Below are 21,980 nucleotides of genomic sequence, written 5' to 3'. Positions count from 1 at the left end.
CCTGGCTCAGCCTGCTGGCCATCGGATCCCCACCCACCCACCCCCGCTCACCTTGGAGTTCTCCATGACGCTGTCCAGGCAGTTGAAATAGGACATGTCACTGACGGCCTGGGTGGGGTTCTCCAGAAGTTCTCGCACCGTCTGGAGAAGGTTAGGGTTAGGGTTAGGCCTGCTTCCCAGTCAGCCTCATGGCACCTGCCCTCCTCTGGGTGGGGCTGGCTCACCTCCAGCTCCCGCAGAGCATTGTCACACTCCTTCTGTCCAGGTGCCTGCTGGGTGCACATGGTGATCAGCTGGTTGATGCTGTCCGTCACAGCCCTGCCAGGGTTGGGGGGCAGGAGAGGAAGAGACGCTGCCATTAAGCCTGCCCTGCACTCGACCCTGGGCATCCAGGTGTCACACAGCTCTCTTGTCCTAACCCCTCCCTCCTTCTCCAAGAGTGGCCCCATTGAGCATCCCGGAAGTTCTTGGGGAAGGGAGGGGGAGGCCCCACTCCCCCCCCCCGCCACCACCAGGGCCACGTACCGGGCAGCTGCTGCCAGCTGGTTCTTGAGATTGGGTGCTGCAGGGTCTGCGGAGAGCGCTTTGGCTGCCAGGAGCAACTTGCTGGAGGAGAGCGAGATGCCCTTGAGGTTGGACACCAGCTGGCCCTGGGCCTCCTTTGACTGCAGGGGAGGGAGACAGAGGGCGTCATCAGACCCTCGAACCACACCCAGCCAGCCCATCGCTGCAATCGGTGTTCTGTGACGGGCGGCCCCCTCCCCTGCCTAAATTTTCTCCCTGCTGCTCAACTTGCTAGAAGTGGGGCAGTTCCCAGAGCAAGCAGCCAAACCCTTCCCTTTTTGCCTTGGGACTTCACAGCCCTTCTGGAACAACGACCGTGCCAAGCACAGGATTTCTCAGCAGCCTGAGCTCTTAGTCCCCAGACCCCAAGTGCAGCTGTGACTTGACCCAGCCTCCCTCCCCCCCCCGGGTAGTGCCTCTGCCTTCCACAGGATGTCAAGAGCGAAGAGGGATCTGGCCGGCCCTGCCGCATCTCATCCCAGGCCCTCCGCCAATCCCAACTTCTGGTCTGACCTGCTCTGCCCCCCTGGGCTGTGCTGGACCTTCAGACTCCCCCAAGCAGACTCCCCTCATTCCAGGGAGAAGGGCCTAAGTTTCCTCCCACCCCTCCGCACTGGAACTGCCTTGCAGGAAAGAGATTTTCATCTCTGGTCCCCCCCACACACACGAGCGTTCTCTGCTCTGAAACCCCTGAGGCCTCACCCGGCCTGCCAGTCATGGGGCCTGATGCTGCAAACCCAGCTCCCTTGGCCATGGGCACCATGGCATCTGCCTGGCAGCCCCGGGGAACCCGCCCTGGACACTGTCTGGAGCAGCTCATGCCTTCAATTCGCATCCCGCCTGGGCTCTGCACTTCCAAACATCCTGCTTGTGCCTCCCACCACACACGATGTGGGAGTGCACCCATGCACGTGCTTTAAGACGAGGTGCTCCTTCTGCACAGGCACTGGAGAGCTTCTCCGCCCATCCAGGCAGCTCTTACCTGGGACTGTCCGGCCATCTCCACCCCAGCCTGTAGGAACTCATTGAAGTCCTGGCCAAACTTGCCGGAAGCCTTGGCCAAGTTCTGGGGTGTCCCGCGCGACGCCTGGACAAGCTCATTAGCCGACTGGTTCAAGCCAGCTGCAGCCTGGTTCAGCTGGCTCTGGGCCTCCTGGAAGTTCTTGGTGCTGGGAGGAAACTGGGAGCAGAAACAGGGGTCAAGCTCGGAGGCCTGGGGGCCCATTTCAACTCCTGACAAATCAGGAACTGGCCACAGCTCAGGCGGTTTCCCTTAAGGACTAGGTCACAATATCCGGTTCTCCTCCTCCCAGACACCTGCAGGCCATCCCTCCAGCAGACACCACCCCTGTGGCCGGGGTGGGGGTTGGCATGTTTCAATCTGGGTCTCTCCCAGGGATCAGTTCAGCAGGCCAGTGGGGGCGGCTTTCTTCAGAGTTCAGCAGCTGGCCCCCCCACATGGGGCCGGTCTCTCCTCGGCCCTGGCCCTGGGCCCCCCACCTGCCCAGACCTAAAGTGGCCCCCGACTCACAGAATCGGCCAACAGCCTCTTGCTAGCCTCGCCAACCGTGTGGATGGCAGCATCGACGTCCCGCTGACCGGGCAGACAGTTGACACAACGGTTCAGGGCTTGGGACACGGCCTTGGCCACCTGCAGAGAGGATGTGGAGTGTTTGGCCTGCCCTCCCAGACACCTCCCCACCCCAAGCAGCTGCTGCCCCTAGCAAGAATAGGCCCAGCCAGGCCCCTGGGCTCACCTGGGCCAGGCGCTGCTGGCTCTCAGCATCTCCTGGCTTGGACACCGCCTTGCGGGCCTCCCGGATGAGGCTGCTGGCTTTGTCCATGACGTCTCCAGCACAGTCCAGGGTGGCTGCTTGAGCCTGAGGGTCCTCCATGCTGGCAGCCACACCCCGTGCAGCCTGGCTGAGGGAGCGCAGCGCTTGCGCTGCGTCCCGGGCTGCAATCCCTGCGGAGAGGGGAAAGGGGCATGGGAGTCCCTGGGGATGGGCAGCCCAGCCATACCCACCCTGCTCAGCCATCTTCCTGCATTCAGAGCCTGGAGATGAACAAGGGCCTTGCCCCCATCCCAAGCAAGGCAAACCCAGCTGGGCTGGGGCATCTCAAGGGGAAGCGGGGTGCAGCTGTAGAGCAAAATGAGCCTCTGACCTCTCAGGCCAGGTGGGGGAGGACAGCGTCCTGGCCAAAGGACAGGGCAGGCCACCCACAAATATGCATCCCTCCAGCCACGATTGTAGCCACAACTGTCACAACCCCTGAAGAACCAGATACCTGTGTAGTTCTCGTTGCCCTGGGCAATCTCTCCCAGCAGGTGAGCAATGGCAGAGCTGACCGCCTTGGTGCTATTGCCCAGGTCCTGGGCACACTTCTCCATCTGCAGCACAGACAGGCTGTCAGGAAGGCCCTGGAGCCCCCAGAGGCTCCCCCCCCCCCCCACAGCTCCCCTGAATCCCCCTCCCCAACATACCGTCTCCCCTGGAAGGGGCTTCAGTTTGCCATCCCGTGCAGCCGCCTTGGCCTCCTGCAAGTCTCTCTCCAGGCTCTGCACCAGGCTGAGGGCCGAGTCGATCTCCAGCGGGCCACAGGCCTCCTGCGCCTGGAGGGAACAGGGGAATCCGTCCTGATCACCTGCACACACTGCCCCCCAGGGGGAGTTCCTGCCAAGACCAGGGGTTCCACATTTTCCTGACAAAAGGGAAGCCCCATCCCCACCCCGGGAAAGAGGCCAGGCTCAGCCGGGCCTGGCACAAGCAGCCTCTCAGACAGATCGAGGCATCTCCCTTGTGCTCCTGGGGGAGGGGGGGTGATACCAGAGCCCCACAGGCAAAGTTACTGACCTTCTGTGCTGCTGTGCGGAGTTCGGCAAGAGCTGCTGCCAGGTTCTTAGCGCACTGGCTGAGCTGCATGGCAGAGGCCTGATCCGAGACGGTGGGTACCGTAGCCTTGGCAGCAGCCACCATCTTCCCACCAGGCTACAATGGAAAGAGGACAGATAGGTGTCATGTGCAGTGACCAGGTTTGCCAAGCATGTGCCGTAAACCCTCTGCTAGCCCCTGGCCGGGCCAGAGCGTCTGCTCACCTGCAGGAAGTTCTGGCTGGCAGCAATGAGGGCCAGCTGGGCACTGGGGCTGTCAGGCTGCGACTGGCTGCCACGAACTCCCTGCACCAGCATCGGGATCTGATCAGCCACCACCTGCCAGGAGAGAAGATGGGAGAATGTCTTGGCTGCAGGCCCACCTTGGGGCACCCTGTTCTACTGGGGGAGGATGGTGAAGACAGGCCCACCCCACCCGTGTCGGGGCCAAGGAATCAGAGGGGGCTTCAAGGTAGGGTTTGGCCCCCCCTTCCAGCTTACCTTGCAGCTCTGCACGAGCTGCTGCTGGGCGGAAGGGTTCTTGCTCCCCCCGGCACTGTGCTGGGCAGCCGCAATCATCTGTGTGGCAGCTGCAGCGGCTTGCTTGGCTGCGTGCTGGACAGAAAGATCCGGGTGAGACCCTCACTTTCCGAGTCAGAAAGAGCTGGCCAGGAAGAACAAAATCGGAGAGCTTTGCCCTTCCCCGAAACTGACCTCTAGCCGATGCACCAGCTTCTTCTTGATGGCATTCTGGGCTGCTGCATTGGTAGCCATGCGAAGCCCCTCAGCCGCTTCCCGTAGCCGCTGCTGCTGCTCCTCACTGTCTGGGTGGGCTGCTGCCCCCTGGCAGGAAGGACGGAGGCCCGTCAGGAACAAGCTCATCCCTAAATTCCTCTGCTCCACCCGGAAGGGGCGGCTCTAATAAACAGCCACCCACAAGGATGGGCTCTGGCAGGGTCCACTCGCCGGAAAGCTGCCTGCCAGGGGGCAGAGCGTGCCTTTGCCTGGCACTGCTTGCCCAGGGGAAAGGGCCATTTTCTGCACTGTCCAGCTTTGGCCATAGAGTCAAACAGGCACCGCACACCCCAACACTCTTCTCCGTGCATTTCAGGGCCAGACCTTTGCTGCTTCCACCATCTTGGCTGTAGCATCTGCCAGGATCTTGGCGGCACTCAGCAATTTCCGTGAGTTTTCCAGGTCGGTCTCTCCCTCCGCATCAGCCTTGATGGCATTCACCAGGTCAGATGTCGCCTGGGCCAGGATGCGAGCCTGACGAACCATTTCACCTGGGGGGCAGAGATCAGGGAGAGGCCGTGAGGGGTTGTCCAGTAACCACGGCTGGCATCGCCTTGCAACTCTGGGGCTTTGCAGACAGGGCAGCCTCCCAGGTGGCGTTCCTTACCAGCATCGCCCATGGAGCTGAAGATGTTCTCAGTGACGTTGAGGATGGTGTCGGTAGCCTGGTCGTAGCGCCCAACGGGCTGTCCACCTGTGGCGTGCTGCTTGATGTGCTCCAGCAGGTCATTGAGCGCCTGAGTTACTGCGGTGGCGGCCACTCCCACCTGTTTCAGCAGCTGCTCGTCAGAGGTGGCCGCCTGGGAGGCATCCACACAGCCTTCCACTGACTTGGCCACCAGCTTCCCAGCCTCGATCAGTTGTTCCTGGCAGACGGGGGAGCTGATGGTGGGAGCGACCACCTGCCAAAGAAAGAGCAAGGTGCACAGGTCGGGAGAGGGCTCTCTGGCCACAGTCCAGCGGAGAAAGGAAGAGGGCCTCTGGGCCCAGGCAAGAAGGGAGAGCACCCCCCCAGCTGCCCCCCCAGAGGCTATGCTGCTGACCACCCAAATCCCAGGCAAGAAGGACCCACCTTGGTGCAGGCCACCAGCTGGGAAGTGGAGAGGGCACACTGTGTGGCTGCAGCGATCACCTGCGTTTGCAGCACCGAGTCCTCTGTCTTCTGGGCCACATTCTTGGCCTTCAGAACCAAAGCGGCTGCTGCACTGGCCACCGCCTTGGCAAGCTGCATCAGCACATCCTGGGGAAGGAAGGGCCACATCAGGCCACGTCCAGTGCAGGATCTCCGGCTTCTCCCCCCAGAGCCCTGCCTGGAGGTGCCACACTTCCGCCACCAGCCTGCCCAAGCAGGAATCTTCACCACCAGAGCAACTCAATCTCAGGCGCAGAGTGCCGCACACCAAGCCCATCACCAAGCCCAAGCCGTCACAGCTTGGGGGCTGAGAGAGCAGAAGGGGCTGCCAGGGCCGAGCATCCCTTTGTGCCAGTTTGTAAACCTACCCCCCCCTCCTTTTCTGACCAGCTGAAACTCCCCACATCGAGAAGGGACCCTATATCTCCGGGTGCTCAGAGAGTGCCAGGTCACCCCTGAGGAAGGCAGGTCAGATCCATGCAGTGAGCGCAGTGGGGGACCCTCATTACCCAGTCACAGATCGCTTTCCAAGGAGCTTTTAAATTAGACGGTGGGGATTGGCAGCAGACAGAGTCTAGCCAGAGAGCGGCTTTGAAGAGCCCGGCAAAGAGAAAGCTTTGCAGAAACCCCTCCGCCAAGCACACCGATTGGGGATGGATTGGCAAGAGCAGGAGCTCTTCAAGGAGCACAGCCACAGACCAGCTCGGGCCCTTTTACCGTCTTGCCATCGGGGGCGGACAGGGTCCGGAGGCGCCGGCTCTCCACAATCTGTATGTGAACATCCACAACCTGAGAAAGAGATTATGCCAAGCCCACGAACCTTGGCTGCCCGTTGTGGAGTCACTTTCCAGGCCATCAGACCTCACTGAATCCCCACCCCATCCCGACTCAAGGCAGGAACCTCAGTTTCGGACTCTCCCAGCAGATGGTTGGAGCCCTCCTGGCAGGGAAAGCTCACTCTGACTCTGCACCGCCAACTGACTGCCGACTCTCAGGCAGTCCTTGCTGGGGTGGGGCAAACTCATTAGTCTGTGACCCCAGACCCTGGGGCCCTGGTAGTCTTGGCCTCCTTTGTGGACACCCCTCTGGGGATCAGAAGGGCCCGCTGTCACCCCATAGTCCCACTGACTTTTTTCCCAGTCTCTCCACCTAGAGACTTCTCTACAGCCCCCCGGATGTCATTCAGCCACTCCTAAGCCGGTCCAATCTATTTGGGGTGGCAGGCTGGGACCAGTCTGCTCTTAGCAGACCCCTCACCTGGAAATGGGGATCCATGTCACTCTCTCCAATCTCCTGCAGCAATTCTCCGCTGGTCTGTCCCACCGCGCCAGCTGCCTGCAACAGAGTCTGCCGTGGCTGGAAGTAAGAAAGCAGGACCCACATCAGCGCCTGGTCCTCAGTCTGGTCATGTGTCCCGAGAAGGGCAGGCTGCCACTGTGCACCCTCTGGACTGTTAATGGCAAGAGTCACCCTCTCCCCCAGGATTAAGAAACTAGCTGCCGCAGGAGCTGGGGCACCTAGGCGAAAGCCCCACCAGGAAAACAGGACCAGCCCAGGAGCCCCTGGGCCAACACTGCTGTCAGGAAACTATTCTAGGTCTCAAGATAGGCAATATCCCACCCTGCTCCCCCTCCCCACCCCCCGGCCCTGCTGCTTGTTCCCGCAGGACCAGAAGTGCAATTGCACCGGTGGAATCAGGCAGGGGCCGAATTCACCTGCTCCTTTCCTGTTCCTTTTCCACGGGAGCTCTAAGCAGCAGTCACAGCGTTCCCTCCACCCCTATTTACTGCACAACAACACTGTGAGTTGGGTTGGGGTGCAAAAGAGGAATGAGCCCAAAGACTCCCAGACAGATTCCACTGCCAAGGGGGATGGGAATCTGCAGCCCCCTCCCACTCCCACCAGCTCCTACCCCACCCTGGCTCTCCTAGGTCCAGTGTCCCAAGCCAACTCCCCACCCCTTTGGAGCAGGTTCCGGGCCATTCCCTCTGTCACTGACCTCAGCGCTGGACGGCTGGGCTGTTTTTAACAGTTCTGAGACAGCCCCAGCCAGATTTTTAGCGGCATGAAGGAGTTGCCGCCCATTGCCGCCCTCGTCCTCCATTAGTGCCGCCAGCAGCTTCACCCCCTTGGACATCTCGGTCAGGTTGGAGGAGATGGTAGTGACGGCGCAGCCCACGGCCGTGTAGTCTGTTTCTGCCGGGTCACCAGCGGTCAGGTTGACCACTGAAGCCGTGCCTGCGGTGATGGCATCGACTTGGGAGTGGATTTCGTGCTTCGACTCGTCCATCTTGTTCTTTCGCCAGGCCTTGGAGGCCTACAGATGGAGAAACAGGAGTCATCCCAGGGGGCCGGCCCCAGGAAGGGCCTCTTCATGGGGACACCCAGCCTCCCTCCTTCCTGGCACTCTCACCGCATCTTGGCCCAGGGGCGGGAGGGTCTCGAAGTCGTCCAGGCTGGACTGCGCAGCTTTCACGGCCTGCAGGCTGGAGTTGAGTGTGCCCGTGAGGGCCTGCTGAGCCGATGTCTGCAGGGCAGAGCAGAAGAAAGATGGATGAGCCAATGCCCCACTAACTGTCCCGCCCCAACAGCAGCAGCAACAGCAGGAGGGGTGGGCAAGTGGGGCGAGTGTGGGGCTGCCTCCCTGTTTCCCAAGAATCAGAGGTTACTTTAGGAAGGAGCACCAAGCCTCGGAGGGCAGCAGGAATACCAACACCCGTGCCCGAGCAGCAAGGACCCAGGGGACGCAGTGGCTGGAGCTGAGGCCAACTAGGAGGTCCAGAGTCCAGCCTAAAGCATGGGACCCTTACCAGAGGGGGCATGTGCCCCCGATGCATCTGCCCACTCGTGACCTGCTGCTGGGCCTGGGGCATGGTGCCCATCTGGAAGTTCTCCGGTCCACTGGCTCCCGGCCGTATGATGACTGGGAGGGCCACGGAGCTGTGCTCGGCTTTGTTCAGCTGGTTGAACTGCTGCTGCAGAAGGGTCGACCTAGGAGGCAAGCAGGGCGTGAGGTGCAGCCCCCACTGCCTCCTCCCTGACAGACTCCCACCCCCACTCCAGTAAAGCCGGTCTTACTTCTTGGGGGACACGGAGTCCTCCAGCATGGTGGATTCCTCGTCTCCTTCCAAGCCAAAGTGGTCTTTGCTCTTTTTCTGCAAGTCAGAGGCAGCAATCATCCCTGCTCCCCCAGGCCAGACCCCGAGACAGCAGCTGAAGCCACACAGACCAAGTCAGGGGACACACACCCAAAGTGAGGCTATGGCTCAGGGTGTTGTGGTCCGCCAGCAGCCTGCAGAGCTGGCAGCGGAGTCGGACAGTGAGGAGGCTGGGGAGGAATATGGGCCAGTCCTGGAGTCTGGGGAAGGCCCGGACGAGGGCTCTGAGTTTGAGGCAGAGATGGGGCCAGGGCCATCTGGGAGTGATGCATGGACTCCGGAGCCCCCAGAATCGGGCAGCAGAGAGGCAGATAAACAGGAGGAGACTTTTCCTAATGCACGCATGCGCAGAGCTGCCAGAAGGCAAGAGCAGCTAAAGCAAAAGGGACGACTCGGGAGTAAGGCCAGGAGATGATTGGCCCCTCCCATAAGGCTTAAAAGAGAAACAAAGGCACTTGGGCCTTTTGCAGGAAAGCAACATTGCTAACTCTGTTTCTAGTTGTCATCTCTTGTTTGTTTCTGAACTTCATGGAGCTTTGCCAAGTAAGGCCTTTGGCAGGGTGTCAAAGAAGATAAAGGTTGGTGATTATCCCGAAGGACTTCTTCCTAAGGACTTGTTTTGCACCTAATTGGGACTCAGCTGGAAATGAACCTAATTCTCAGCTGTTATAATAAAATAGGTTTGTTTGGGACTAATTGTGTATTGTAATGACTCAGTAAGCCTAGGTCACAACACAGGGCACCCCTTGATCCAGATCAGGAGCCGGCCTTCCTCTCCTGCCCAGACCCCCACCCACCCGAGACCCACCTTCTTCAAGATGATGTCAATGTACCCAGCGATGAGCTGGGCAATCTGCTCCCCTTCGGTTGTCTGTACAGAGTAATAGCCGTCCTGATAGTCCCCAAAGTCCTGCAACCCCAAAGCCAAGGCAGTCACTGGAGGGGGGGTTCCGGCTGGGGTTGCTGCCCCCCCAAAAGGCGACTGCTGAAGATCTTGCTGCTCCTGGAAGGGGCAGCCAGGGAGCAACGTCTCTCCCCATGACCACCTCCCTCCACACTCCTGGGCCGGCCAAAACAAGCCCCTCTTGCTGCCGCTCAGGAGCAGCCGGACTGAAAGGCTAGGCTGCTGGTGCTAGGCTGCTGGTCAGCGGGCGGCAGATTCAGCCATTCCGTTTAGTTAGGACCACCCCATGATCCCTTGGGGGTCTCTCAGGTGGCAATGGGTTTGGAAGGCGGGTGGGCACAGCTGTTTCAGAGGGCAGTTCTCTGGGAAGTGGCCTATAAGGCCCCAAGTGGTTGGGGGTCCAGGCAGACTCTGCCTGCTCCAGGAAGTCAGGGGGCTCTCAGGGTGGCCTCTCCCCTCCAGATCTGCCTTTCGCCTGCAGACTTTGGGGTGGGGGGAGAAGGGCTTCCCCAGTCAGGCCTTAATGGGCCTTCATCTCTGTGGCCTTTTTCTTGGGGCTGGAGAGTGGAACCCTTACCAGGGTGAAGCTCTTGGGAGAGGCTGCCCAGCGCTTGATGTTGGTCAGATTCCACTCCTGAATGACCTCCTTGGTCTTCTCGTCCACACGCATCACACACTCCTTGGTGATGCCCAGGAGACGGGGGACCAGCTTGTTCTTCCCCTTCATCTTCTCCTACAAGGCAGATGCCCATGCCATAGGGTGCGCCCCCTCCCCAGCCTGGAGCAGGAAAGCTCCAGCCAGCCCCCTTCCCCCCCACCGGAGCGAGACACCTCCCTCCTCCCTCCCAGAGCCGCTGAGCAGGTTCTCCCAGGCGGGGGCAAAAGGGGGCCTGAAGGAGCATCACTTACTTTGACCAAGAAGAAGGAGACACCGTATGTCTTGAGTGAGCGGGCGAGCTTCACGTACCGTACCTTGGCTTCAATCTCACTCATGATGCCACAGTTCTTGTGGGCCTTGGGGGAGGGGAGGGAGAGCAGGTGGCTGCATTCTCTTGCTCCCAAATGACCAACCCCTCCCTGCCCCATCGCTCTCCCAGCCCTTCTGCACCATCCTCCTTCTGCACATTCTTTCTCCCCCGTCCCCCATGCCGGCCAGGCCTCCAAGGCCCTTCAAAAGTAGATTGGGGGGGGCAGAAGGGACGTGGCCCACAACGTCTGCTTTCAAGAGCCCCTCTGCTCACCAGGAAAATCTTCCGCTCCCCCTTCTGCTTGATGTACTCCTTTGGCAGAAAATCCTTCAACCTGCACAAGGGGAAAGTGGGTCTCTGTCAGAGACGGGCCTTCCAAAGCCTGACTCCCCTGTTCTGTCCAGCCCTCGAGCCAAATGCCCAGCCAAGGGAACTGCAGGGGCAAACTCTGCCCCCTGCCCAAGGAAAGGACCCAGCGGGGCCTGGGCCCAAGCTACAGACAGGCGTACTCACTCCAGAAACCCAGTCTTGTGCTTCTGCTCATTGTGAGGACCAAACTGGATCTGACACTGGTAACCGGCAAACTCGCAGGCTTTGTCGAAGGAGACAGGGTGGGAGCCATTCAGGATGTCATCTCGGGCCTGAAGACAGAGGAGCAAGATCAGCAGGGACCCTCTGCGCTGCTCCTCCCTGGAAGTGCTGGGCCTCCCTGAGCAGCCTCCTTTGCGTGCAGACGGGCTAAACCATCCTGTGCCAGCCCCCAAAGTGAAGGGAGAAGCCCTGGCAGAGGGGCAGTGAAAGGCACCTGGACATATAAGAGGTTGAGCTGCACAGGGTCGCGGGAATCCACGTTCTGGTCGGAGTAGAAGAACTTCCGCCGGAGGAGCAGTGTCTCGTTGTCATCAATGCCCTGTTCGCGCAAAGTGCGTCCGTGATCCAGCCAGTTCACTGCACGAGGAGGCAGGGCAGGATGAGAGCCGCCAAGGTCCCCTCCGCCCGCCCCCACAACTCCCTCTGAGCGCTTGGCTCGGCTCACATACGCTCGTCATCCGTGTGGAGCTTCTGCTTCAGCCTCTCCATCTTCTTCTCGTCGCGCAGGAGGGTCTTGTCCTTTCTGAGCGTGCCCGTCTGCTCCTCCTTCTTCTCCTCCAGGATCTCCCGCACCAGCGAGTACTCGTCGTAATTGGTGATGCCTGGGGGCACAAAACAGCCTTGCCAGGGACAAAGGTGGCCCTGCCCACAGCCATGGGCACAGCTCCCAGCAGCCCATCTCAGCTTTGCTAACACTGTTGTCCCTCCTGGCCCGAGGCGGGTGGCGGGAGGAAAGGAAGAACCCACAGAACAGAGGCTGTCTCCTCACTCCTCCCCCTCCCATCCGTCAACCCAACCTTCCTCAGTCTGCTCACCGATCCGGGCACAAATGGTCATGAGAATGTCGGTGACTGTCTTGGAGTCATCCACCATGACTGTCTTGACCGTTCCATCCAGCATACGGATCTTCAGGGGCCGTTGCTTCTTCTTGTACTCCATGGTGTCCTGGGAAGCCAGATTTAGGGGTGGGGGTGAGTCAAGAAATGCCAGGGTCAGAATTTGGGGGGGGGGAGGGCACGGACTACCAATGGGGTAGGAAAGAGCGAGCACGAAGGAGCCAAGAAGGCAGTCCCTCTTGGACTCCTCCTGGAAAGTCATCAGCCAGGGCTTTCTCCTGGGCTGAAGCGGTTGGGGCTATGTTGGACACGCTCTCCTCCTCTTCAAGTAGCCAGCTCCAAGGGGGGGGGGGTGTAGAGGTCAGGTCCTTGGCTCGCCTCTGAGGGATGCTTCAAGGCCCAGCCGTCTCCTCTGACAGCAGCAGCCAAGAGGACCCTCCGTAGGCAGGAGGTACCTGTCTCCCTGCTTCTCTTACAGCCCCAGGGTTAGGGTTACGGTTAGGGTTAGGGTGGCCTCTGGCTCCACATCTCCTCTGGCTCCGATGCTGGCCCAGCCAGAGGGAGCAGCTGACTTGGCTCTGGACTTCGATCAATGCCGTTCCAGAGGAATTTTAGTGGGCATTTCTGGAGGAGTGGCTTTGCTCGGGGCCACGTGTGTCCTGGTCAAGGGCACCCTATCCTGGGGGGGGGGGGGAGTTATGCTAGGCTAAGAACCCTTCATTAACTGCTGTGACTAAAACTGGCATTCAGCCTTACCCTCTACCAATTCGCTCGGCTGATCAGAAAGCCCCTCCGCAGGGAAGCACTCACCCCATTGCGGAGCATGTAGTAGTCCAGAGCCTTCCCGGCCTCCAACCATATCCCCTTCTTGGGGTCTTCATCCGAGAGAAAAAGGCCAAAGTCGTGGGCTGAAGAAAGAACAGCAGGAAGGGGGTTGGACCAGGGCGGGGCGGGGGGGGGGGCTTGAGGTCAGCCAGCAATACCCCCAAGCCACAGGGACATGAGCAAGGGACAAGGTGGAAGCAGGGACCAGTCTCCCTGGCCCACCCCTCTCTCCCTCGGCATCTCCTTCTCCAATGAAAGCCTGCCTGGCCACTTACGCTGCCCCATCTGGGCCTCCGGCACCCGTTCCCGGATGATGCGGCAGGCATCGTACACCATGGTGGAGGGCTCAAACTGCATAGTCTTCACCACATTGCCAATGCTTATCTTGAGCGATAAGGCCACCATGGTGGCGCCTGAGATGTGCCCTCTCCTGCTTCACCTGTTGAGGAAAGGTGGGGTGAGCAGGGAGCCCTCCCCAGGTGCCACGGGAGGGAGACAGGCAGGTGCCCACACAGGTGGCCCAAGCTGACTGGTTCCAAAGCAGCTCAGCCTTCAGCATCCAGCCCAATCCCGCAGCACATCCCAAAAGCATTCTCTGTGTGTGCCAACTCCCCTCCCGCTTTCCCTGGCACAGCTGCTGGAGGGAGGCAGTGGTCAAGATGAGAACAGGAGGCTGCCGCCCCATGACAAGAAACTTCCCTTTTACTACCACCGCTGTGGAGAAGTGTGGAGATCCCATGCCTAGGCAGGCACTGCTTGCGCCAGGGCAGGGCAGCAGGAAGGGGGTGGGCCCAGAAGGAGCCTGTGGGCAAAGATGTGCCGCATCATGCCCACAGGAGGAAGCCCCTCCTGGTGGAGCTGAACTGATAAGGCCGGTGGTCGGAGGAGGCTGATTATGCTCAGATGGCCGGCGAGAGGAAACCGCTGAAGGAAGCCAGAAGGCCCAGCCTGGCACCCGACAGTTGCCTCCCCCCCCCCCGGAAGGCTTCTCCAATGCCTCTGGCACAAAGTGAAGATAGTGCCTGAAATGAGGAGGCTGCAGAGGACCCTCCCAGGCACAGCTACCTCATGAGGCGGGGAGCAGGGGAGAGAGTTCTCCCTCTTGGGTTTAAAGTCAAGGATGCGCTTCCCAGAGGAGAAAAGGAGCCCCTCCAACTAGGAAGGCAGCCCATGCCAGAAAACCGAGGTGCCAACACCACACTGTGCTGTATCCCACCGTGCCACCTATACCCTTTCATCACGCCCTGCTGCTTCCCTAGAGCTCAGACAGACCATGGGGCTGGCAGCAGTTTCCAGGGAGGAGTTACCTTCGTGACCTCCATCCTGAGGGTGGCTAAAGGGGTGTGCGCTGGGCCCGCCCTGATATCTCTGATGCACCTGCCTTTTGGACCTCTTGTGCCACTGCCAGAGGCAGACTGGCAGCTTGCAGGGTCCTTTGCAGGGCTTGGAGGAGGCAGGGGCTTCTTCTGCCCTCCCCCCATCCCCCTGCGACTCCTCTGGGTACATGATTCTGCCTGTCCAGTTGCCCAGTTCTTTGTGGTCTTTGACGGGGGACTTTGGGTGTGGAGCCCACCTGCTTCGGCTTCTGGACAGGGCGAGACTCTCCTATCTGCGCCCCAGCAGCTGCAGCCCCTTTCCTCTCACCTGACCCCAAGGCCAGGCCCCCTTCTGCTTGGGTGGGTCACGCCTACTCCCCAAAGCCCCTCCCCTCAATGGCACCCACCAATCAGGTGAATTTGAATGCCTACCACCTCTCGCCCCAAAGCATCCAGGAGCAGTGAGGGGGCCTGGACAGGGATGGGCAGCTCCCAGCCCAAGTCAGAGCCCGGCCACAAGGGCATCTTTTCTGCACCCAAAGTGAGGACCAGCAGCTCAAGCCCAGCCCAGCCCAGCCAGCAGAACAGGCTTTTTCTCATTGCCCAAGGGAGGCCGCATTTGAGGAGTGGGGAGCAGAACCAGGCATCCCAGAATGCTCATAAACTGGAGGTGGTCAAACCCTGCTCCTCCTCCTCCTCAGCCACAAATCCCCCCACCTGTCACTTTGCAGTCACAGGTAGAATTGACTCTCCCTCCCAAAGGGGCTCCAGGAACCCTAGCAGCTCCCGAAGGACCACCTGGGAGGAAGGCTGAAGGAGGCTCTGCCCACTGCTGCTGCTTCTGGTTGGCCTCAGTGGGCTTCACTGCCTTTACTGCTGGGCTCCAGGATGCTGTCCCCCAATCCTGATTGACCCAGAAATCAGCAAATTCTCTACCTGCCCCACCCTGGAATTGGGCTGGGGGTGGTAGTAATCTTGTTAATGTTGTAGGCCAACATTGCGAGGGAAAGGCCAAAGCAGGCAGCAAAGACAATCTCTCAAGGGCGGGGAGAGGCTCTTAGCCCTCCCTTCTTCCTATAGACCCACTGGGCTGTTCTGAGACCCCAGTCAAGAAGCAGCTGGTAATGGGGCAAGTGCCTCTCTGCCTCTGCCTCACAGTCCTCCCTGGCCTCCCCCTAGGAAGCAGGCGCTCGCCCCGTGTCCCGTCCCCCCCATGCCCCCTGCCAGGGAGACATTCCAGGGCTGCATTCTCAGCATGCCCCAAAAATGTCTGCTCCCAGGGAGGCCCCCACCTTCCCCCTGGCTGGCTCAGCCCCAGGCATGCCAGAGGCTCTGTGGTCTGTGGGGTGAGGAAGGAGGGGCAGGCCTGTGCCTAAGCACCCCCCTCCCCCCTCTGAAAGAGGAAGCAGGGCCAGCAACCAATGGGGGACGACGACTTCTGTGCTTTCCTTTCCAGTTCCCAGAAGACATTCTCCAGCTGTTCTTTGGTTAGGCTTCCCCTTTCTCGCAACCCCCAACCCTCCTTCCAACTGCCAACAGGACAAGCAGACCCTTCTCTGAAAGACAGGAGGGGAGCCCCCTCATTCCTCAGCCCTCCTGGGCAAGGTGGCCCATCTCTTAGAGGTTGGCAAAGTTCAGGATCACAGCCTGTTTTTCGTCTCACGCCTCCTCTCTCTCGTTCGACACTCTTGATGCTGCCATAGTCCTTCACCTCCAGCTCAGGCCCATTTTGTGAGCTCCAGCATCCTAGAAATGACTTCCTAAGGTGGGAGGACACAACCCCCCCCCACACACAAAGCCTTTCTCCCATTTCCTTCTGAGGCAACAAGATTGACTCATTAAACACAGACAGACTGACTCACTGGCACCACTTGCCAGCTTCAGTCCCAAAATCCAAAGCCCCTCCACCCCCACCCCCACCCCCACCCCCCGTACCTGGCAAGGGACTCCATTGCCACCACTCTGCCTGTCCTAGAACTAAGGCAGACAATGCAGGAGGAAATGGAAGGAAGCCCCGCTGCCCCCACAGACGGTCACCTGGCGAAGCAGGAAGGAGGGCAACCAAGGGAGGCAGCTTGCCAGGAGGCTGCAGAGTGGAAAAAGAGCTGGCCTAGACTGCCCCCTCCCCCGAAACCTCCCCTGGCCTTGGCAGTGCCCCGAAGACCTCCTGTCCTCCTGCACAGCCGGTGGCTGCACCCGTCTCCGGGCAAAAAGGCTGCTGCCACCTGTTGTGCTCTAAATCGGCTCTAATGCAGCCTGGGAATTGTCAACTGCATTGGACACTACATGCGTGTGTGTGCGTGCGTGCGTGCGCGCAGGCACGCAAGGATGGTGAGCCAATTTCTTAAAACGGAAGTGCAGGAGATCAACCCCTTTAGCAAGCAGCAGAAGCTATCAGATGGGCTTCAACCACTACTTGGGGACTGGAGGACTAGGGGTGGTCTGGCCAAATCCAGAGAATTGTGTTGGCAAACTATCTGCCGAATGGGCTGGGGAAGAGCGCGGAGGAGGCTGACCCCGCCCCCCTTCCCCACCCTGATTTCCCCAAAGAAATGCTGTGCCTGGACAGGTAACAGCCACACTTTCCCACAGGGAATCCTGGTTGGAGGAGAAGGGGCTCATGCCTCTCCTCCTAAACCTACACATCCTGTCGGGACCGGGAGGGGTCAAAATGTAAGGATAAGGATAATTTTATTTCTATACCGCCTCTCTCCCGAAGGACTCGGGGCGGTGTATAGCCAGGTAAAAACACAATACAAATATCACAATTTAAATTTAAGTCTAAATGTAGGCAGCTGCAAACTTTCTGGGTCAGTTTTCAAACCCGATGAAGTCCCACCAGTACCTCATGGTTGCCAGAGAGCCAGACCTTCCTTTGCAAGAGACATATGTTGGAGGGGGGCAGTTGTGGGGGGTGTCTGGGGGACACACAGGCCCAGGCATTCTCAGCTCATTCTCAGAAACAGTGAAGCAGCGTCCGGCAAGCCTTTGCCAAGCCTCTGGTGCAGCCTGATGCAAAGGCAGGCCGTCATTCAAAAGAGCACAAATGGACATGCAGCAGATGCCTGACTGCCCCGAGCCAAGCACCCCCTGAATCATTGCCCTTCTTTCCTCACACTTTTGCTCAAGGTGGGTCCCCCATCCCCTCCGCTTACAGACAGAAGGACAAAAACACAGAAATCGGGAATTGGAAAAAAAGAGCTGCCAACTTTCTAGCTTGGATAAGCACCGAGTCCCAAAGGAAGATGGCAGCATCATTCAAAATTAAACCTCTCCCCAGTAGGACCCAGGACCAACCAAAGCCAAGCAATGGCAACACCAGGACGGAACCCCAGCAGAAAAAACTCTCTGGGGGGGTCTCAGGTGGGGGTGGGTGCCTCATGTAGAGCAGAATCACCAGAAGCAGTGGTTGGGGGGGGGCATGATGGGGTAGAGCACAGATGGACCCAAGGCAACACTAGACCATAGACTGGGAGAGGCAGATCAGCTGAACTGCACAAATGTGTTTCAATTCTAGAACTGACCCTGAAGATTTTTATAAACTCATTAACTACTTTGAAGTTCTTGGTTAAAAAATGCAGCCCGAATCCACCCCCACCCCCCCTGCCAGGTGTTTGCTACAGGTTTATCCTTCCATCCTCAGTCCATGATTATCTGGAGAAGCAGAGCCTTAACATCAAATGGTTTGAAAATAATTTGGGGTGCTGAATGCCCCTACAGAAATATGAAACAGCCTAAGAAGAAATAAGGAAGGAGGAAGAGAAGAGCTGGGCCTGGTTGCGTTCCTTCTCTGTGTTTCAGTTTGTGGCACCAAACAAGGAATCTGCCAGGCTCGGCTCTTGGCTGCAACAGGGCAGATAGAAATGGGGGTCCAGAAGGCAACGGGGGAGCCAAGTCTGGAATAGGGATAGGTGGACAACTCCTTGATGCAGGAGCGGCCCCTACCTGAGGGGCCTGTGGGAAGGTGATGGAACTGAATCCCCCTGCTCAAAGACCACCAGACACTTTTAACCTTATGCTTCACCACCCTGGAAAGGCAAAGCCGGAAAGTTTCAAAAGATAAAGCCCATTCCAGCTGAAAGGGCCATGCAGCAGGCAAGGGCAAGGTCTCCTCCTCCTCCTCCTCGCTCTCCAGAAAGCCAAAGCAAACCTGAAGCTGGTTGTGCCAGGGCCAAAGGCTTCCGAGAGCCCCAGTGCAAGGGGGAGATCTGGCTGTGCCAGGGGCACCCCAAGGCCAGCTGAGCTATCCAAGTCCCTTGACCCTTTTATGTGATGCTCAAAGGGAGCAGGCAGGGTAGTTGCTCTTTAGGAGAGTTTCTCAAAGTCTCAAGGATCAGCACCACACGGAGGGAGGAAGGAAGGAAGGAAGGAAGGAAGGAAGGAAGGAAGGAAGGAAGGAAGGAAGGAAGGAAGGAAGGAAGGAAGGAAGGAGCAGCCACCCACCCACCCGCAGGCCCAGGGCCATCTCTCCACAAGAGAAATGCAACAGGAAACAGCTCACCCGCCCAGCTTCCACTGCTCTTCTGCGGCCTGGGCTAGAGTTGACAGGCCTCCAAACACCCAGGCAGGGCTCTCCTCCTTCCCTTCCCCACACGGCACCGCCTGCCCTCCTTCTTGCTAAGGGAGGAGATGAGAGCCTGCCCTGGGCTATGCCATTCCAAGTCAGTCAGCCCCCTCCCCCCCTGGGCGTGGGGTCCATCACAGCCCCACCCTCTCTGAGCTGGGTCTACTTCCCCTGACTCTGCCCTGCAGCAGCCGCCTGGGACCCAGCCAGCTCCAGCTTCCCAATGGAAGCACAACATCTGCAGCCTTTGGCACATTGGCAGGTATGGAAGGAAGCCCCCGACCCAAACTTCTGGAGGTGCTAAGCGGCCTCGCCTGCACCCTGACTCCACAGGACAGAAGGGCCAACTCTCCCCTGCAGGACAGTCCCTGGTCAGCTGCCCGCAGCTGCACTTCCTGCCCATCCAGCTCATGGCTGCCTCAACAGGCTCCACTAACGTCAGAGCTTCCTCCCTCCTGTTCTCGGCACAAGGGAAGAAGAGCAAGTGTCAAAGGCAGAGGGGGCACAAGAGGTCCCCAGCAAGAGGATGCCCTTTCCAGCATTCCAAGGTGCCCCAAAGAGTGGAGGAGAAAGAGGAAGCACCCCCTCCCACAGAGCCAGGAGCAGGCTCAGGGCTCCCTCCCTTCAAAAGCCATCCTGGGATGGTCATCTGTAGTCTGGCTCTCCCTGAACCAGAAACCAGGAGAGGGAGTGGATGGAGGTGGCCCACGCGCACCCGGTTTCTTCTCTGTGCCCACCATGCTTGGAAGATGTGCACTCAAGAGGGCCCTTCGGCTTGACACGCCAACCTGAACCCTGTAGGGCACTCTTGGCTATGCCTCATCCCTCCCACAGCCCTCCCAAATGTGGAGACAGCAGAATCCAGCCAGAAGGAGGAGGAACTGAGTGCGAAGTGTCCCCCTCCCACGGCAAAAGAGTCCACAACGATTGCTACCAAATATGGAATTCCTGGCCACCTCTGGCCCCCACCTCAGCAGCAGCAGTCGAGGATGAGGAGGCTGCAGGGCCTCTATTCTGAGGCAGAGAGAACCACAGCACCAAGAACTGGCAGATGGCACAACCCCCGACAGGGAGGGGGCCTAGGTTTCTCTTGGTGTCAGATGAGGAAAGTGAAGGGCAAACCCCCCCCCCCAAATTCTGGCTATGCCCCCTGAGGCGCCCTCCCCACCCTGGCCAAGCATACCACTGTCCCTCTGGGGACACACTTGTGGGATTCCTGCCCCTTTGCAGCTTTCAAGCGCTCTAACCCAGGTTGTAGGGGTAGCCTTGAATGTGGCATTGCTGAGCAAAGCAGATGTTACAGCTGCAGTCAAAGGCTCTGCAGTCAGTGGGGGGAGGCCCCACTTTTGCAACTACAAGAAACAAGGGAGATGCCGAGATGTGCCCGGAGACACCTGGCAGTACCCTTTCAAGCTGAGCACTGCAATATAACTTCCACATGGGAGAAAAGCTGGCTGCATGCTCTAGAGGCCTCCCCTTGGGCACACCTGCTGCCCTGAGGAAACCCAAGGCCATAGAGCTTGGGGGTGGGGGCTTCCCACGGGCTTCCTACAATCCCTCACAAAGCAAGCCAGGATGGCATCAGCAGCCCCCACCAAGGAAGTGCAGCTTTAGAAAGAAACAGAAAGTGGAAATCAACTTGGCAGCCACCAAAGAGCAAAGCAGATAACTGTAGACAAACCGATTACTCCAAATTTCACAGCTCCATTTTCAGTAGGTTAAAAATAATCCGTCATCTTGATCAAAATGTCCCAAAACATTTGACAAAGCCTGCAGCCTTGGCGGCAGTTTGTGGTTTTATTTTTTCCTGTAAACACTTGCCTGCTAATTCTGGGGTACGCATTGCACAAGACACAATTGGTGTTATAAACCTAGTAGAGTGCTCATTTTTCAAAAAAAGTGCATCTCTGATACACTCTGGTTGCTTGCAGGCATTCATGGAAGGTCTGCTAGCAAGCAACCAAACTCAGAGAACCCCAAGACCTCCACAATTCCGCCCCCAGCCGCTACAGATTCCCTTCTATTAGAAAAAATATTTCAGAAATCTAACAGAGATCTCTTCATGCAAAGACCCGTCACCAGCCAGAAATGCCCCTCCCTCAGCCCCCTCCCCCCGCCGGAGGACAGCGCCATAAAAGGGACTATTTTGTTCACATTCGGTTGAATGTGGAAACTCCGCCTTTTCCCCCGCCTGGAATTTAAGGAGCAGGCGAGCTTCTCCCTCTTCTGCTGCGCCAACCACCACCCTGCAAAGTAGACCCGGGGGTGGGATTGCCGCCGGGGAGGGGGCTCCGAGAGCTGCAGAGTGGGCGAAGCCAGGAGTTCCCGCTTTCCTTCCGCCCAGAGGCCAACTTTCCCGGAGGCCCCTCGCGGAGTGGCAGGACCGTCCAGCCAAGAGGGGGGTGGCCGGGCCAAAGCGCTGCCGGCTCAGGCAGGAGAGCTCCCAAACTCTCGGGGGCTGCACGGGGCAGGCAGCGAGCGCGGGGATCCCAAGGCCGGGAGACGGCGGGGGGCAAGGACGGAAGGGATGGAAGCGGCGCCCGCCACGCAGAGCGACGCCTTCCTCTGCACGGCACCCCAAGGCCCCGCTGCCCTCCCGGGACCCTCCCCTCTCGGCCGGGGAAGGGGGGCTTTCTCCGCCCCCCACCCGGGGGAGACTCCCAGCGACCGCCACTTCGCGGCCGTCCTGCAAACCCGGGAAGCGCTGGACGGCGCCCGGGCCCTCCTCGGCCCGGGTCGCCTTGGGGCTCCGGGCTCTTCCCACAGGGCGGGCGAGCGCGAGGGCCGGAGCGGCGCCCCTCCCCGCCCGTCGGGCGCGCTGCCGGCTGGGCCTCCCGGGGGAGCGGCGGCGGCGCGTTCCTACCTGCGGGGCGAGGCGGCGGCGGCGGGCGGCGGCGGCGGACGTAGGTCTGTGAGCGAGGGCGGGGAGGGGAGGGTCGCCCCACCTCCCTCCCGGCCCCGCCCCGCCCGAGAGGCGCCTCCCCGCCAGGGCGCATGCCCGGGGCCGTCGGGGGGAACCTCCCTCCCAGCCGCCGCTGAGTCGAGATCCTCGAAACGCCTCTTTGCCGTCGTGGGAGCGCCGTCGGGCCGAGGGGAGAAGGGAAGTGGCGGAGCCCCTCCGGCCTTGATTTGCTTTTTCCCCGGTGGACCGGACCGTCCTCCGCGCGGTGACCTTTCGAACCTGGTCTTCGAAATGTTCCCGTACGTCAACTACCGAAATTCCTCGGCCAACTTGGCCGATCTGGAGGTTCGCTTTCAAGCCGGGGAGTTCTGGAAGTTGAAGTCTACCGGTGTTAATAGCAATAGCATTTAGACCGCTTCACAGTGCTTTGACAGCCCTCACTAAGCAGTTTACAGAGTCAACATATTGCCCCCAATAATCTGGGTTCTCGTTTTACCCACCTCGGAAGGATGCAAGGCTCAGTCAACCTTGAGCCTGGTGAGATTCGATCTGC

The 21,980-nt window shown here is 59.5% G+C and overlaps 1 protein-coding gene across 1 annotated transcript in view; it reads right to left on the bottom strand.

Annotated features, from left to right (window-relative positions):
- TLN1 (talin 1) overlaps positions 1-21,457 on the bottom strand; it is a 33,504-nt gene extending 12,047 nt beyond the window's left edge. Inside the window, exons 1-31 of the mRNA XM_070939014.1 lie at positions 21,389-21,457; positions 12,921-13,084; positions 12,631-12,728; positions 11,800-11,929; positions 11,434-11,586; positions 11,199-11,341; positions 10,907-11,034; positions 10,667-10,727; positions 10,335-10,439; positions 10,003-10,158; positions 9,330-9,431; positions 8,442-8,518; positions 8,174-8,354; positions 7,777-7,890; positions 7,363-7,680; positions 6,621-6,719; positions 5,304-5,471; positions 4,839-5,133; positions 4,556-4,722; positions 4,151-4,279; positions 3,938-4,051; positions 3,662-3,775; positions 3,420-3,554; positions 3,050-3,178; positions 2,854-2,956; positions 2,322-2,530; positions 2,096-2,215; positions 1,547-1,744; positions 526-665; positions 225-318; positions 52-141 (exon numbers count right to left, since the gene is read on the bottom strand). Of these exons, the coding sequence (XP_070795115.1) occupies positions 52-141; positions 225-318; positions 526-665; positions 1,547-1,744; positions 2,096-2,215; positions 2,322-2,530; positions 2,854-2,956; positions 3,050-3,178; positions 3,420-3,554; positions 3,662-3,775; positions 3,938-4,051; positions 4,151-4,279; positions 4,556-4,722; positions 4,839-5,133; positions 5,304-5,471; positions 6,621-6,719; positions 7,363-7,680; positions 7,777-7,890; positions 8,174-8,354; positions 8,442-8,518; positions 9,330-9,431; positions 10,003-10,158; positions 10,335-10,439; positions 10,667-10,727; positions 10,907-11,034; positions 11,199-11,341; positions 11,434-11,586; positions 11,800-11,929; positions 12,631-12,728; positions 12,921-13,050 (4,200 nt within the window). The 5' untranslated portion in view covers positions 13,051-13,084; positions 21,389-21,457. The remainder of the gene's footprint in view (positions 1-51; positions 142-224; positions 319-525; positions 666-1,546; positions 1,745-2,095; positions 2,216-2,321; positions 2,531-2,853; positions 2,957-3,049; positions 3,179-3,419; positions 3,555-3,661; positions 3,776-3,937; positions 4,052-4,150; positions 4,280-4,555; positions 4,723-4,838; positions 5,134-5,303; positions 5,472-6,620; positions 6,720-7,362; positions 7,681-7,776; positions 7,891-8,173; positions 8,355-8,441; positions 8,519-9,329; positions 9,432-10,002; positions 10,159-10,334; positions 10,440-10,666; positions 10,728-10,906; positions 11,035-11,198; positions 11,342-11,433; positions 11,587-11,799; positions 11,930-12,630; positions 12,729-12,920; positions 13,085-21,388) is intronic.
- Positions 21,458-21,980: the final 523 nt, after the last annotated feature.

Source organism: Pituophis catenifer, unplaced genomic scaffold (assembly GCF_029215685.1).
Source record: "Pituophis catenifer annectens isolate HBS135680 unplaced genomic scaffold, rPitCat1.0.hap2 SCAF_2, whole genome shotgun sequence".
Lineage (NCBI taxonomy): Eukaryota > Metazoa > Chordata > Lepidosauria > Squamata > Colubridae > Pituophis > Pituophis catenifer.
The sequence above is the reverse complement of the archived record's forward strand: the minus strand, read 5'-3'. Positions and strand labels throughout refer to the sequence as shown.